The following is a 15,180-nucleotide window of genomic DNA, read 5'->3' as shown; positions in this document are numbered from 1 at the left end:
AAATATACTTCCCAGTTTTATTTTGTTCAATAGCTTCAGTAAATATTTAATATATACGGCTAATTTTAATGTTGGTTTAAAAACAATTGGAAATCAGACATTAAAATCGTCAAACTCCAGAAACTTAACGTTATTTATGTTTGGACAATTTTTGGCGTTAATTTATTTTACCGTAAGCGACTTTGTGCTAAATGTCATGGAGCAAAACATGAATTGGATGTATTGGTTTAAACTACGTTTTCCATTGATGGTAAACTATTTAAATTTGACTTATTTCTGTTGTTTATTGATGGATGTACTGATTAAATTCAAATGTATGGAGGAATTATTTAATAAGTTTTGTTATCCAGACATTAAATCTAATAATTACGCGATCAATAGTTTCAAAAAATTTGTACATATGTACGTCGAACTTGTGGAATCAACTGAAGAATTAAATTTTTATTTTAATATTCCAGTCTTATTTACATTTTTTACAACATTTATAATAAGTACCAATAATATTTTTTTAATGCTTAAAATCCAAAATTTATCAAAAGTAGTAATATATAATCTATGCAATGATTTTGTATCTATTGTATCCATTTTGGTAGTGCTGATTTTAATTTTTCATATTATTAAAAACCGGGTAAGTATCTTTTCTTTATGTGATTTTTGTTAAAAACTGTGGAAGTTATTTTTTTAAATTTTTCTGAAATTCAAGTGTTTGGAATTCATCATTTATTTTGTAAAGTACATATTTATCCTCTTGTTGTTTTAATTATACTTATTAAACTAATTTGTATGTACTCATTAGTCAGATATTTTTTCTATTTTTTCAGGAAATTGCTTTGGTTAAATTATCTTCCAAAGTATTGACTGTTGATGGTATACATGTGGATTCTATAACACAGGTAACTTTCCTTTGTCTATTAAGTGTTATCTAATAATATGGTTGTTTTAGTTGAAATCCAGTTTTTTGAGAATGCAATTTTCGCGATTAGTATTTCATATATTTGATTCATTCAATTTGGGATTGTCCACAGTGTGGAATGTAAGTAACCAGCTGTAAATAAGTATTAGTAATTTAAACTAGATTGCGATACTATATTTATTACAATCATGTGTGTTAATAATACTTTTAATGTTGCAGATGGTTCTCTATATAATATCTTATTTGATTATATGTTTACAATTTAGTGGTTCAGATTCACTCTTGAGATCAGTGCAAAGGTCAAATGATCAATCTACAGAAATGTAAAAATATAATAATTATTTGTGTAACTTTAATTCGTAGCTTAAATATTTTTCGAATATTATAATATAATATAGCCATTTAGTTGTAATGGTAGTTATTGTTCTATGTTATTAAAATACATTAAGTGAATATTTATCTCCCAATATATATATATATATATATATATATATATATATGTTAGCTTACGTCATCACCTTCACCGATGGACCGATGCGACGTGCTCACATCTATTTAGACTAGTTTTGTTTTATAAGCAAATCTGAAGTATTTGTTTACATTTAATATTCGGGGCAGTTCTTAAGAAAGAACCAGACAGTCAAGCTTTAGATGTCGAGGGTTAAACTACGTTTGTTGTAATAAAGCGTATTATTGTGAATTTAGTGTTTTAATCAAACTAAAAAGACAGATTAACAGTCGCTAATCTATCATCAGAAGTGGGATATCTTCTCGTGAATTATTTCCGGAAGAAAGGACCTAAAATTTTTTTTTTTTTGTGTTTCTTTGTGAACAAACAATGGCAGACAATAGTGAAAAACACAAACGCGCAGTGAGTCCGAACGTTGTGAACATTACCAAAAGTGCATCGGAGAGAGATTAGTAGCAAGAAAGTAACAACAGATTCCAAAAACAAAACATGGAAATTTTATCGACAATGGCCAACGCCCAAACTACTCAAGCAACATTGAAGATGGCTGCGCAGAAGGTTTAAGTGTGGCTGCAGCGCAGTTTCGACTTGTAAGATTTAGAAATTGCATTTGAGGAATATGATTTGAATTTGTCAGGAATGGACGAGTGGGTTACGAAAGAAATAAAAGAACAACCGAATGCCGTTTGATCTCATAAACTCTTCATCAAATTATCAGAGCGCCATCGTTAAAGCCCTTGGACCACTTAAAGACGATATTACGTTTGTTTATGTTGATGATGTGTTGTGCCCTGCTCGACCCATTCAAGAATGTCTTAAGAACTTAAGAAAGGACATTGACGCCCTTAAATATGCAAAAATGTAACTTTTTCCAAACATCTGTGAAATATTTAGGTGTGATCGAAAAAGAACTGGCTGGATATTTCAGACATCTTGTGAAAAACTTTACAACTTTAACAGCACCGATATCTGCATTGTTACGTGAGGGAAAATCTTTTGAATGGACATGTAAATGTGAAAATGTACGATTGACTTCTTATCCGATTTTCAACATTTTTGATCTGGAATTGTCAACCGAACTACATACAGAAGCAAGTTCGTTAGGATTAGATGTCGCTATTAGCTGTCGAATAGAGGAAAGTTGAAACCAAAGTATCACGGACCCTTTGAGGTAACGCATTGTTTACCTAATGAGAGGTACGCACTCCGAAGGATTGGCAGCCGAGGTAGAACTACAATAGCAGCGCATGAACAGTTACGAACCTGGCCAGATACAGAAATTCTATAAGGTATGATGGATATAGATTTATTTAATAAGATTGTGAATGTGTGTAAAGGTCCCTGCTTAGTAGGCTGTTTAAGGTCCCTGTGTATCAGGCTATATGTGAAGGTCCCTGCTTAGTAGGCTATTTTTAAGGTCCCTGCGTCGCAGGCTATGTTTGAGGTCCCTACTTTGCAGGCTATGTTTAAGGTCCCTACTTTGCAGGCTATGTTTAAAGGTCCCTGCTCGGCAGGCTATTTTTAAGGTCCCTGCTCTGCAGGCTTAGATTGTTGTGTTCTGGGTCTGTGAGACAAGCGGGTAATAGACCTGGTAGTGGTTGAACCGCCTCTGAGCTCCTGGCTAGAATATGGTATCTTTTGATAGCACTTGAGAGTCATGGGTGTAACAGACCTGTTGATGGTTGAGCCGCCTCTGAGCTTCTAGTGATTGTTAACTGTGCCGCATAACAGTCTATTTTGTTAAATGAAATAAGGTTTAGACTTAGTTCTTCGAATATATTTTGAGCTTGTACTGCTGTTATAATGTTTACAGATTACCGGTGTCAGGTGAATCTTTGCAAAACTGCGGAAGGTGCGAGGACGCCCCACATGTCAGGAAGGCCGTGTTAGCTTACGTCATCATCTTCACCGATGGACCGATGCGACGTGCTCACATCTATTTAGACTAGTTTTGTTTTATAAGCAAATCTGAAGTATTTGTTTACATTTAATATTCGGGGCAGTTCTTAAGAAAGAACCAGACAGTCAAGCTTTAGATGTCGAGGGTTAAACTACGTTTGTTGTAATAAAGCGTATTATTGTGAATTTAGTTTAATCAAACTAAAAAGACAGATTAACAGTCGCTAATCTATCATATATATATAGTTTTAATTGTATGGAAGTTTTAATTGTCTACATAATTTAAGAATAAAATGTAATTATTTAATTATATTTGCTAATAGGAAAAATAAAAAAAAAAATAAATAAATTTTGAGAATTAAATCTTCTTATGTATTAATGTTTCTTAATGTTTTATAATAGTAATAATAATATAATGAGGAAAGTAAATAATATTACATAATAACATATATTCATACACAGAAGTAAGAATTTTTAATAATATTTTATTCCTACATTCCTAGTGAAGGCTAATTAAAACTCTATATGATGATTTCACGCAATAAAATATTAATTGCCATATTTTTTAAAAAGATCATCGCGTTTTAATGAGCTGTTAGACAATTATTCCCTGTTTGAATCTTAGTACCTCCCTTCTATATGGTTTCTGCCTTTTATAAATTATTTGCGAGTCCGCTTAGTTTATCTCATGAAAGAGTAAGAACTTGCTATTCTGTGTTTTTCATTGCATGATCTACTCCATATTCTTTTCATAATGTATTTCGCCGCCGGTTATGAAATTCTCTCTAAGTGATTACCCAACGAAAAACTTTGAATGACTAGCAAATACGGTCATAATGAAAGTGTCTCACTTTTTATGAAAAAACTTCAAGCCGCATTCATATATCGGCTTTGATAGGAAACCCACGTTCTATTTAAACATAAACTTACCGCCCCTTGCAAAGCTACTTTAACTAAAAGTTGTATTATAGTTGTAATAGTAGTAGTTAAATATATTTTGTTCAGAAATAATTTGAAAGTATTTAGTCATTAAAATTATTGGAAACTTATTTAGTAGTATTAAATTGTAATTAAATACATATAAATAACAAATAGTATTTACTTTATATAACATATGCAAATTAATTATTACTATTTAATTCTTGTTCCTTATATTACTCCTCATATCGTATGAACAATAATAATGAAATGTAATTAAAAAAATTTGAAAGGGTAATAAATAAGGACAATTTCTATTTTTATCATTTATTGGTTTTTCTAAATTATCGATTATGATAATTAATAAGATTGATATATTTATTTTACTTAGTGTAATTTCTGCGAACTTATTATTAGTTTTAATAATATATAATTGTTTAATAATATACTCTATTCAATACTTAAACATTGAAATTGCTGACACTTTTGCAAAATTTAATTATACACAAATTTCAAATAAATATCCTAGAATTACATAAATGATGTAATTAAAATTTCAAGGCCTTTCATTAATACAATTTGTGCGAAATATTTATAATTCATCTAAAAAGATTTTCTTTGTTAATAAGTATGTCAAATAGTAACATTCGAAAATTATTACAAAAGGTTTCTAATTTTATTTTATATGAATATACAAACAAACTGAAATAAAACGTTGGAACTCATTTTATAAAATTTAAGAACGAGATCCTACAATCGTCACTTGCCTGCTTGCTGATTGGTCAGATGTTACTGAAACTTCAGTTGTAAATTGAAGTAGTATAATAATATATGACACTATTTGGGATCCAATCTGCATTTAAATAAAAAATAATCATATTTTTGTGTTAAAAATACGTCTGTTACTTACCAGTAGCAATGTAGATAAATCAAGGGAAAACATATCAAACACTGTTAATTTTGTCGGAATACTTTTTAAATGATCAAAGTACATAAGTATCTAAATAAATTAAAAAAAAAATATTTTAATAAACATTAATAATTTAATTTTAATTGATATACTTACAAATGAAGCGGACTCGCTTGGTACTTGTTCAGATATTAATACAAAGGATGCTTTTAATACGATACTAGACATCTATAAAAGTGGTTCATTAGGAATATTAATAATTAGAAAACAACAATTTTCATTTAGTTGCAAACTTACCTGTTTCTTTACGAGGTGGTACGAAAATGTAACGATCATCAAAACGAGCAAATAACATGTTAAGTTGTTTAATAGATTACACTTGTACGTGAATTTTAAATCTTTCACTTTAAGCAGTAAATATAATTGATTTGTAACAGTGACAAAGCTCATTAATAAAGTTGTTAATATTGATAGAGAAAAGCATTTTGTCATAAAATGTGTAACATTTGAAAGAAGCGAATATAGTTTCACCAAATGTTTAAATTTTAATTTCAATTCGTCTTTATAATTAGACACCTGAGGATTTAACATTACATCAACGTAAGATGTTAGAGTTATAAATCTTTTGTACAAAATATAAAACGTAATCGAGATAAAAGTTGAATTAATATAATTAATTAAAATTGGTATTTCAACCTTTATCCAATAAATTGGCGACATCTCTAATAAATAAACATTTAAAATAAAGTCACTTATGAAAAAGTACATAACCAGTAAGGTTTGTGCAGCAATAATACAATGAATTACTGTCTGAATCTTTCGATGATTAATTGGTAAATTTCTTAATTCGCTGTCGAAATACACAATTTTCTCTAATTGTTTATAGTATTCATGGGAGTACTTAAACCATGTTGCATGGTTTGCATACATTAAAGCTGCTATACATACAAACTGAATGTTAATTACAACTGCATTTGTTGATTCCAATTTTTTTGTTGAGTCTACTGGTATTAAAAGCACCATAGTGTAAGCCAGTATTGTTAAATTGCTGTAGAAAAAGTTTAGACCGTAGTTTTTTCGATTTTCTGAGAATCCAAATAAGCCAATCACTTGAATATATGTGTTTATTAATTTCATTGATCCTAAGACTGGAGCACTATTTTTCAACCTCATTTCGCTTCAACGTCTATAGAGGATATAAAATATATTCTGATGTGTAAGTAAGAACCATTACAAATTAAAAACGTATTAGGAATTGTGAAACACAATAACTCAAATTACGTATTTTTCACCATAATATTAAGTGATATTGTTTTTTATATACATATAAAATTAGGGGTTAATTTATTCAGAGATAAAGAAGATAAAGTACAAAATATATTATAAATTTTGATTATTTTAATAATGTCTAACTCTTGAGAATATTTATAGCAATTGTAGCCTTACCTAAAACCACGAGCCACCTCCACAAATCCCAAGTCATTAGTTTCCCGACAACTGTTGAAACCGCTTCCTTGCCATTTTGCACCGTCTCCGACAACGATCTCATCAATTCGTCAAGGACGTGAACTGATTTATACACTTCCGCACGTTTCCTCTTCAAAGCTGACTTTAAATCTAGGAAAATGAAAAATATTGCTTACATTATCTTGTTAAATCAATTTATAGTTTTTAAATATGTGTATGGTGTAATGCCAATAAATTATAGATCCCCAGATATGATGTATAAATAATATCCTAGACACATTTCAAGTTAGGCTGACGAGTGAAGTTTATGGGGTGATTTATGCGGTTCGGAGAGTTCTTTGCTCAATAGGGCCTTTTTATTCGTAAATATATAAATCACAAAAGGGCTTGTTTATCCAGATAACCAAATCCGAAGAGAGGAGCATGCGACAAATGCTTAAGATACCGATGTATAATGTATGAGTGAGATACATCCTCAATGCAAGGGACTATCTGTAAAATAAAACTTTTATAGGAAGAAATATACATATCACGTACTTTGTTTTGGTTCTTGTATTAATACTTTGTATACAAATGAGATAGATAAACTGGTGTAAGACGTTGTGGGTAATAGTTTCTTTTACTTTTATTATTACCCTGTATGATTATAATATTTCTACAATTGATTTTACAAAGATATATTCTAAGCATGAAATGTCTGAGATATTTAATATATATATATATATATATATATATATAAGAGATTATTATTTTAGTAATTTGAAAATATAGAAATCTAATATTTTTCAATTTTTAAGGTATAGAAATCTTGTTAACGTTAGAATTTGGATAATTTCTGAACAATAAGTTTCGTGATGATTTACCTATATTCCAATTAAAAAAATAATTGCGAGTTTATATATAACAATAAATATTCCTCACTTTGATAGACGACGAAAAGTACATTGTGATAATTACATCTAAAATATTTATTTTAAAATAATAATAAAGGATAACGATATTTTTAGAATTGAATCGATTAAGAACTAAATATAATGAAAGATTCATATAACCTGAACTAGTGTTTTATTTCGTGCAAGTTGATGATGGAAATGTTTACTTTTTACTTCGTTATGTCGATTGCTTCTGGTTATTGTAATATAAGTAATTGATAGAAATATTTGAATTTGAAGTATGTATTCAGAGTATTACTTCAATATTTGTGTTGAAAGACAATTTACTGAATCTTTAAATTATAACTAACATCAATCTATTGAAGTACAATTTTAGTAAATTATGAAACTTTAACAAAATGGTGTAAGTTATTTTAAATTAAAACAAAAAATTTAATTGACACATATAATGAGTTAAACTTTATGTCAGGAAAGGTTTGTAAGAACTTTTCAGGGCCATACAAAAGTAATTTGTTGTAATGTAAGTATGAATGGGAAAATAAATACTTTTAAATTATGTATTTGAAACGAATGTATGGTATAATGGATATATTAAAAATGACGCGCTAATAAAAAGGAACATTTAATTTGAAATATGGGGAATACTAAATTTGAGTCCGCACCTAAATTCACCACATTATTCAACGAAAAATACATAAATTACAATAAACGGTTGCCGTAATAGATTCCTAAGTCATCGCTTTAGTTTTAGTTTGAGGGATGTGTTTTCAAAGAATTATAATCTAAAAGTTGCGCCTTGTTCCGAAAGCTGCAAAGTAATTAAATTTGTTTGACCTGAAATTGCACTTTTAAACATAAATTTTGTTGTAAACTAGATTCAACAATTACAAATGAAATAGATGCGGTTAACACAGTTTTAATTACGCAATTGACTTTAATCGCCTTGCAGTAAAGTTTTGCGTTGTGCTTTTTAATCGTTTCACAAAATTTTGTCGCCTAATTTGTTTTAATTAATGCGTTGTTAAAAACACCATAGTTATTTTTTGATATATCCTCGAGTTGGGTTTTAATATTTGTGTAGCATTTTGTGTGTAATGAATACGATTATTAATATTCCGATTTAAGGCTTAAACACATGTTGTTGAATAGTCAATTGGCTTAACATCAGACTAAATGTATATCTAGTAATCATAACCCGGCAATTTCTCTAATGCCATTATGATAGATGTCGGTGTTGCCGAACATTTACAGACCCAATTCCAACTTGAGAGGATTTTCTTGGTATGAAATACTGACTAGATATGAATGTCTCGACGATAATCCTGTAATCTATGGGCCGTACTAATTACAAATCTAGATAGGAAAGCGGCCACCACCATTAAATATTACCTAATGCAATTACAACTGCAAGTGTGATATCGGGATCTCCGAAACCACCGTTGTAACAACGCTTCAGAGGATGCAACGCAAAGCAGCGTATAAACACCAGCCGGTATTAATTATTGAATATTAACCCGGAGAGTGAAATTACATCAATACGCAACATGGATAATTATTTCCGTTGAAATAAACCAATATTTTACTCACTGTAAATATCAACCATAGTTGCTATAATTAGGCAATTTGATAACAATTAACTCATTAAGAGACCACAAAAATGTTTAATTACCTCTGAAACTATTGTAATAGAATTTTTTATAAGTGTACATAATTTATTGATGATTATGCGTACTCATACACAAATTTAGAATTACATTAAAATTTTTAATAACTTTTATGAGCCATTATAATGATAAAAACGTTATTAAAACTCCAACAAAATCAAATTTAATTATGGGACATTGCTTTAAATTGTTGATTCTGAACTTAATCAATTATAAGGTAATTCGAATGTTAATATCAGTCAAATGTGGTGTACCTATATTTGCATTACCTGGTATTTTGCTAGCAGCAGCCAACGCAATTTCCTCATCTACTTTGTCGAAACTCTCCCTTGCAATGTCAATTGATATATTAAAACTATCTTCTTGACCAATGCGGTGAAGGTGACGAATTTTATTATCCTTTGTTATCTGAAAATAAAATATATATAATATAAATATTTTTTATTAAAATTAATTAAGTTTTATTGGGAGTTTATTTCGTATAGTATTATTTTTCAAATGTAGAAAGAACATATATAATATATTTAAAGGGGCATGGGTATAAACCAAAGGAGCAAAAAAATCTTAATAAATATGGGTCAGCTAAATGTTTTTCTTATACAATAAAATTAATTTAAATTAAGTAAAAATACGTAATTTCTTTTAATTTTAAATATTGTTATTAGACTAAAATTGTTTATATTTGACTGAAAAAAAATATTTTTAACATACAATTAACTTAAGATAATTATTGTAGGATAGAAAAAGGATAATAAAGATAACGATTTTTCCTGCGAGGGTGACTCTTCAACTACTTCTGAAATTTTATGGTGTTTCCATTTGAAATAAGAAAGTTTTTGCCATTTAAAGTTAGAAAGAAAAGAAAGCGGAAAGAAATACCAAATATCCTGTTTAATGTAATATTTTAGAATACTTTTAATGGCTCCTGATAGAATACACTTTCCTTAATGTTTGTATTAAGAATTAATTGTCTTTTCAATTGTTTATAATAAGGAAATTTTATAATATATTCACAAAATTTTATGAAAATATTAAATAGCTGCAATTAAAATTTCTGATTGATATCTCTTTAAATTCTTTAACTCCTAATGAATTAGTTATGTTTAATCTTGTATAAGTAAAAATAGTTTAAATGCTATTAAAAAAATAAAGAACACTTGATCATTTATCACAACCCATTTTGTGCATTTCGTGTATCGAAATGAACAAAACAAGAACCACCAAACGCAAAATCCATATTTACAATCTTAATAACACGGAATTGTAATATCGAACGTCGGTTTTTGTGTAGGAACATCCGACATGAGCTCTTTACTTAATGTTCACAGTTCGCTTCTGTAAGCTCACCTATTTAATATTATCCTCGTGTGCTATTTAGTTAATTGCCTTGTCTGAGGGTTAGGTAAAAAAGTCGTCTGGACTAAATATATGGCGCGTAACAAAGTACTGAATTTATGGTTTTGTACCATTGTAAAGTTGACAATTATAAATCTGTTATTAAGGGTGGATTACTCAGTTAAAACTCGCATAAAATGCATTAGGATTTTATCTTGTTTGGAAGATTGGGATGTCAGAGATATTAACTAAGACGAATGAATTAAATTTTAATTACTTGTTGCTTAATTGTTTGTTTTCGTATATTCCTACAAATTCACAAACAAAATTAATTATTTATTATTTAATTTAGCAAAAAACTAATAATTGCTAACATCATTTTGTCAAATATCATGTTCATAAAAGTACATATTAATGTTTCATTTTACCAATATTGACATGTATATTGTGAAATTAATAATATTGGAGAATGCGCCAGTTTCAGTTAACTTACAATTAAATATAGCAAGCATATTTATTGTAGAACATTGAATATATATATCTATATTATATTTATTTATTATTTTTTACAACAAATATATCCAGTACAATATAATAATCGATTATATGATGGATATAAACATGAAAAATAATGATCAAATTGTTTCTATCATGTGACAATGAAAGTACATATCAAATCAAATTTAAATATATACGAAAATCGGACTGGATCCGGTGTCTAAATTGGTAAAAATATACTTAACTTAATTTCCTTTCTTTCTCAATGGTCAATATTACATCTCTAAGGTTGGTAAATGATTTCTGTTTATTTCGGTAGTTTCCCGTTAGCAGCAAATCCATAGTTATGACATTTCTTACATTTTAGTCATATTTAAAGACAATTTCAAATTTTCATGGACAAACACTATTGTATCACACAATAAAATTTGATTTAAGAACAATTTGGATGATATGTCCATACAATAATTTACCAAGACGCAATAAAACCCGGGTTTATTTTCGCAGAATGTTTGAAATATTTTTATTAGAAAAATAGTTCGTAATTTCCTTTCTTTCTCAATGGTCAATATTACACCTCTACGGTTGGTAAATGATTTCTGTTTATTTCGGTGGTTCCCCGTTAGCAGCAAATCCATAGTTATAATTCTTACATTTTAGTCATATTTAAAGACAATTTCAAATTTTCATGGGCAAACACTATTGTATCACACAATAAAATTTAATTTAAGAACAATTTGGATGATATGTCCATGCAATAATTTACCAAGACGCAATAAAACCCGGGTTTATTTTCGCAGAATGTTTGAAATATTTTTATTAGAAAAATAGTTCGTAATTTATCTTATGTGTGCGACGTATGGTGTATTTTATTGCAATTGCAACGTTCCGGTACCCTGTAGTGATTCGTTCTTTAAATATTTAGAAAATAAAAGCAAAACAATAGAACTTTAAATTGAAACGTATTAAGTATTGATGGGCATAATTGTGTTTGGCGAGTTAATATTCAACGTGTACTCTTTACTACAAAAATGGGCCATTCGACTCGTCGTTACTTTTATTGGCCTAATAATTTATAATTTATTGCTCGTATTCCGTTGCTCGTAGATGCATTCCAGAGCCAAGCGCTGGAATAAATTTACTTACATTATCACACGAGAAGGTCACATCGTATCCGGAATACTGTAACGTGTAACAGAGAGTGCGATCCTTCAGGTTGCACTGTTGTCTGGCAATTGTAAGCTGTCTGGATATTTCGCGTAGTTGTTCTTGCAGCTGGATGCGTCCTTTTTCGGCCAATGCGCACTCGTTCACAATATCAGACACCAAGTTCGTTACCTTAGCAGTCGCTGAAAAATTATTCTGAATTGTACACGTCGGTTTGAATTGGATTTGCTTTAAATTTTGCAAACGTTTTGTACATTGCAATCGGGCGGGACGGGTTTATATTTGAAATTAATTTTCTTTGAATTATCAAGAAAAGGCGAAGCAAAGCGATGTGAAAAGGTACTCGCTGAATTTATAGACCGTGATATAGGGGTTAAAGAAACTGACTAGTGGAATAAGCTTTAAATTAAAAGTTCTGGAATAATTTATTTTTCTTTTTAAGTAGTTAAGTTGTGCCCAATGACATACACATAAGACAAATATAAAAATGGTTTTTAATTGTAATTCTGACAAAAATAAAGTCATATTTTACAATATAATTATTATATTCAAATAAAATGATAAAGTAATGATGTCATTAAAGTTTTAATTATTTACTCATCAAAAGTTAAAAATGAATACAATGGTTAAATTACAATTACCATCAAATGTTTTTCTTTGAGTCATATTAACTATGAACAATTATTTTAAAGTGTATAAGAGAAAGCTTTTATTGCCTTACTGGACTTTTTTGGCAACTCAGAATTGGAAAACTTGAATAAAAAATGTAATGTGAATAACAATCGTGTTATGGAAAAATTCATATATTACCGGTTTCGTAAAATAGCGAAATCCGAAGTTTAAAGGTTGGGTTCAAATGTTATCGATATGACATGGAATACACACAGAATATGCACGGAATGTAAACATACATCTCTTTTTTAATTTGTTTATTACTTACACAATCTTAATTCTTCTAGTGCATCTAGGGCTATGTCAATTCCTGTTTCTGCTGCCAGAGATTGTTGATATGGTTTTCCTAATAGATTTTCAAGGTCTGAAATTAAAGAATTAATATGTATATTTTTTAACCATTGATATTGTGTCAGTTTCGTTTTCGATTATCAATCAAACGCATATTATATAATATGATAAAAAAATATTCCCACAAAATATTTCTGATTATTAAAATGATATAATGTTTTATTTATTTACACTGTGAATATTGTGTAAATATTTATATATGTGTATATTGTAATATTAATGTTATATAAACTTCATAATATTTCAAAATGCCAATGAACCATATTTATTTTATTTAATAATCACTATCGTTAAGAGTAATTTATTTAAAATACCTCTCCAAGAAAGATTGTGGATAATTGGATACCTAATACAAATTTTAAAGTGATATAAATACTGTGAACGAAACATGTATTGATCAAATTAAAATTTGTGAACGTCGACCAATGAATTTACTGCTAGAGCGATAAAGCTCTATAAAAAACACCTTTTAAAACTCTAAATCTGCCCAAGTCTAATAATCCGTTACATATCAGCTCAGGCTTAATTCAAGTAATAAAATAGCGTTATAATGGCAGCACCTGGAGCCTCTCGAAAATAAATACTTTAAAACGCGAACATTTTGCATATCTACCTTCGAAATCTTTCCTTATAGCTTCGAATGTTATATCGGTGGAGGACGTTGTTATCAGTGCTATTTGCATGTGGGTGTTCCGTATAAAAGTGTTGATGTCTTCATATATAATCTCGTATCTGTATTCTGACTTTGATATCGATCTGGATATTTGTTCGTTGCCAGCCAGGATCAGGATAATCGGACATCTGAAACAGTTTAGTGCGCTTTAAAAATCCGAACAACTGTAATTCTTGACTTGGTTTTTTCCCATTGTAATCGAATTGGAAGCGAGAGATTTTCTTGTATTATTTGATTTATAATGAGATAGTTCAGTTTGACATTTGTATTTTAAAATTTTTATCTTGAATTTATGGTATATTTAGAATTTAAAATAAATTTAAAGAATATTATACGTTTTACAAAATTCGTAGACATATAAAAAATTCTTAATAATTCATTAATGTACGTGAGGTAAATTAAACATTTCTAAATCAATTTGAAAATTTCGGTGATTACTTACAACATCAAAAGAAGTAGGATATGCAATAGAACAGCCAGTGTGTTTCCGGCCCATTTATCGTAGAAATTCGTGGATCCGTTTGAAAAATCTTCATTAAGGCGTCGAATGTTGCTTCGACAGCACAATTGGGCTCCGATTGCGAAGGGCAAACAAAAAGATAAGATCGCCCAGAAAAGTATCCAACCCACTGCCACAATTTCCAGTTTCAACAACTGGAATTAGGAATATATGTGATACAATTATATAATCACAATTTTCATGTTATGCTCATATAATTAAATATGCAATAAAAACAATAATTAGCTTTTATGTAAAATTATTGTACGATAAATAGTCAAAAATTAATAGCTAAATAAAAAATAAATATTAAATTGTCTGGTTAATGCAATCATTAATATAATATATATGTAAACTGCATATGGACCAGAACTATTGTATAATTATATCAGCCAAAATATTTACCAATTATTTGACTACCGGAAAATTGATTGTATCTCTTCGTAAACAATCATTTCGATTATTATAATTATTGAAAATCTAATTTAAAATCCTTTTTGTCAAATCTGACCTAATGATTTTGGTTGATAGTTATTAATAGTTTAATTTTATCCCGTTTTATGAAATGAAAACGTGGTATGACAAAATTGGCAATTAAACAGAACATGTATGACAAAGATAATTCGATTTGTTATTCAAGTTTGATTAATGAAAACATCGCAATTGAAAGTACCAGATTTTGTCTTTCCAGTTTAATTGAAATCACTCAAATTCAAACAAATTCAACGCAACATACAGAAATCACATTTGAGTTAAAATTAACACGATGTAAAATATGTCTCAATTTAGGGAACTTAATGCAGAAACTCTCGCAGCAGGATTACCTGTAAAACTGTGACACCTGAAACTTTT

The 15,180-nt window shown here is 29.0% G+C and overlaps 1 protein-coding gene across 3 annotated transcripts in view; it reads right to left on the bottom strand.

Annotated features, from left to right (window-relative positions):
- The window catches only part of LOC109596650 (prominin-1), a 34,418-nt gene that overhangs the window by 7,695 nt on the left and 11,543 nt on the right, over nt 1–15,180 (bottom strand). For all 3 annotated transcript variants that reach the window (XM_020012226.2, XM_049964428.1, XM_049964427.1), the window contains exons 4-9: nt 14,272–14,483; nt 13,770–13,957; nt 13,074–13,169; nt 12,113–12,315; nt 9,403–9,541; nt 6,556–6,726 (exon numbers count right to left, since the gene is read on the bottom strand). In XM_020012226.2, the coding sequence (XP_019867785.2) occupies nt 6,556–6,726; nt 9,403–9,541; nt 12,113–12,315; nt 13,074–13,169; nt 13,770–13,957; nt 14,272–14,483 (1,009 nt within the window). The remainder of the gene's footprint in view (nt 1–6,555; nt 6,727–9,402; nt 9,542–12,112; nt 12,316–13,073; nt 13,170–13,769; nt 13,958–14,271; nt 14,484–15,180) is intronic.

The sequence above is a fragment of the Aethina tumida genome, chromosome 3 (assembly GCF_024364675.1).
Source record: "Aethina tumida isolate Nest 87 chromosome 3, icAetTumi1.1, whole genome shotgun sequence".
In the NCBI taxonomy this organism is placed as follows: domain Eukaryota; kingdom Metazoa; phylum Arthropoda; class Insecta; order Coleoptera; family Nitidulidae; genus Aethina; species Aethina tumida.
Note: the sequence above shows the minus strand (reverse complement) of the source record. Positions and strands in the feature narration are given on the sequence as shown.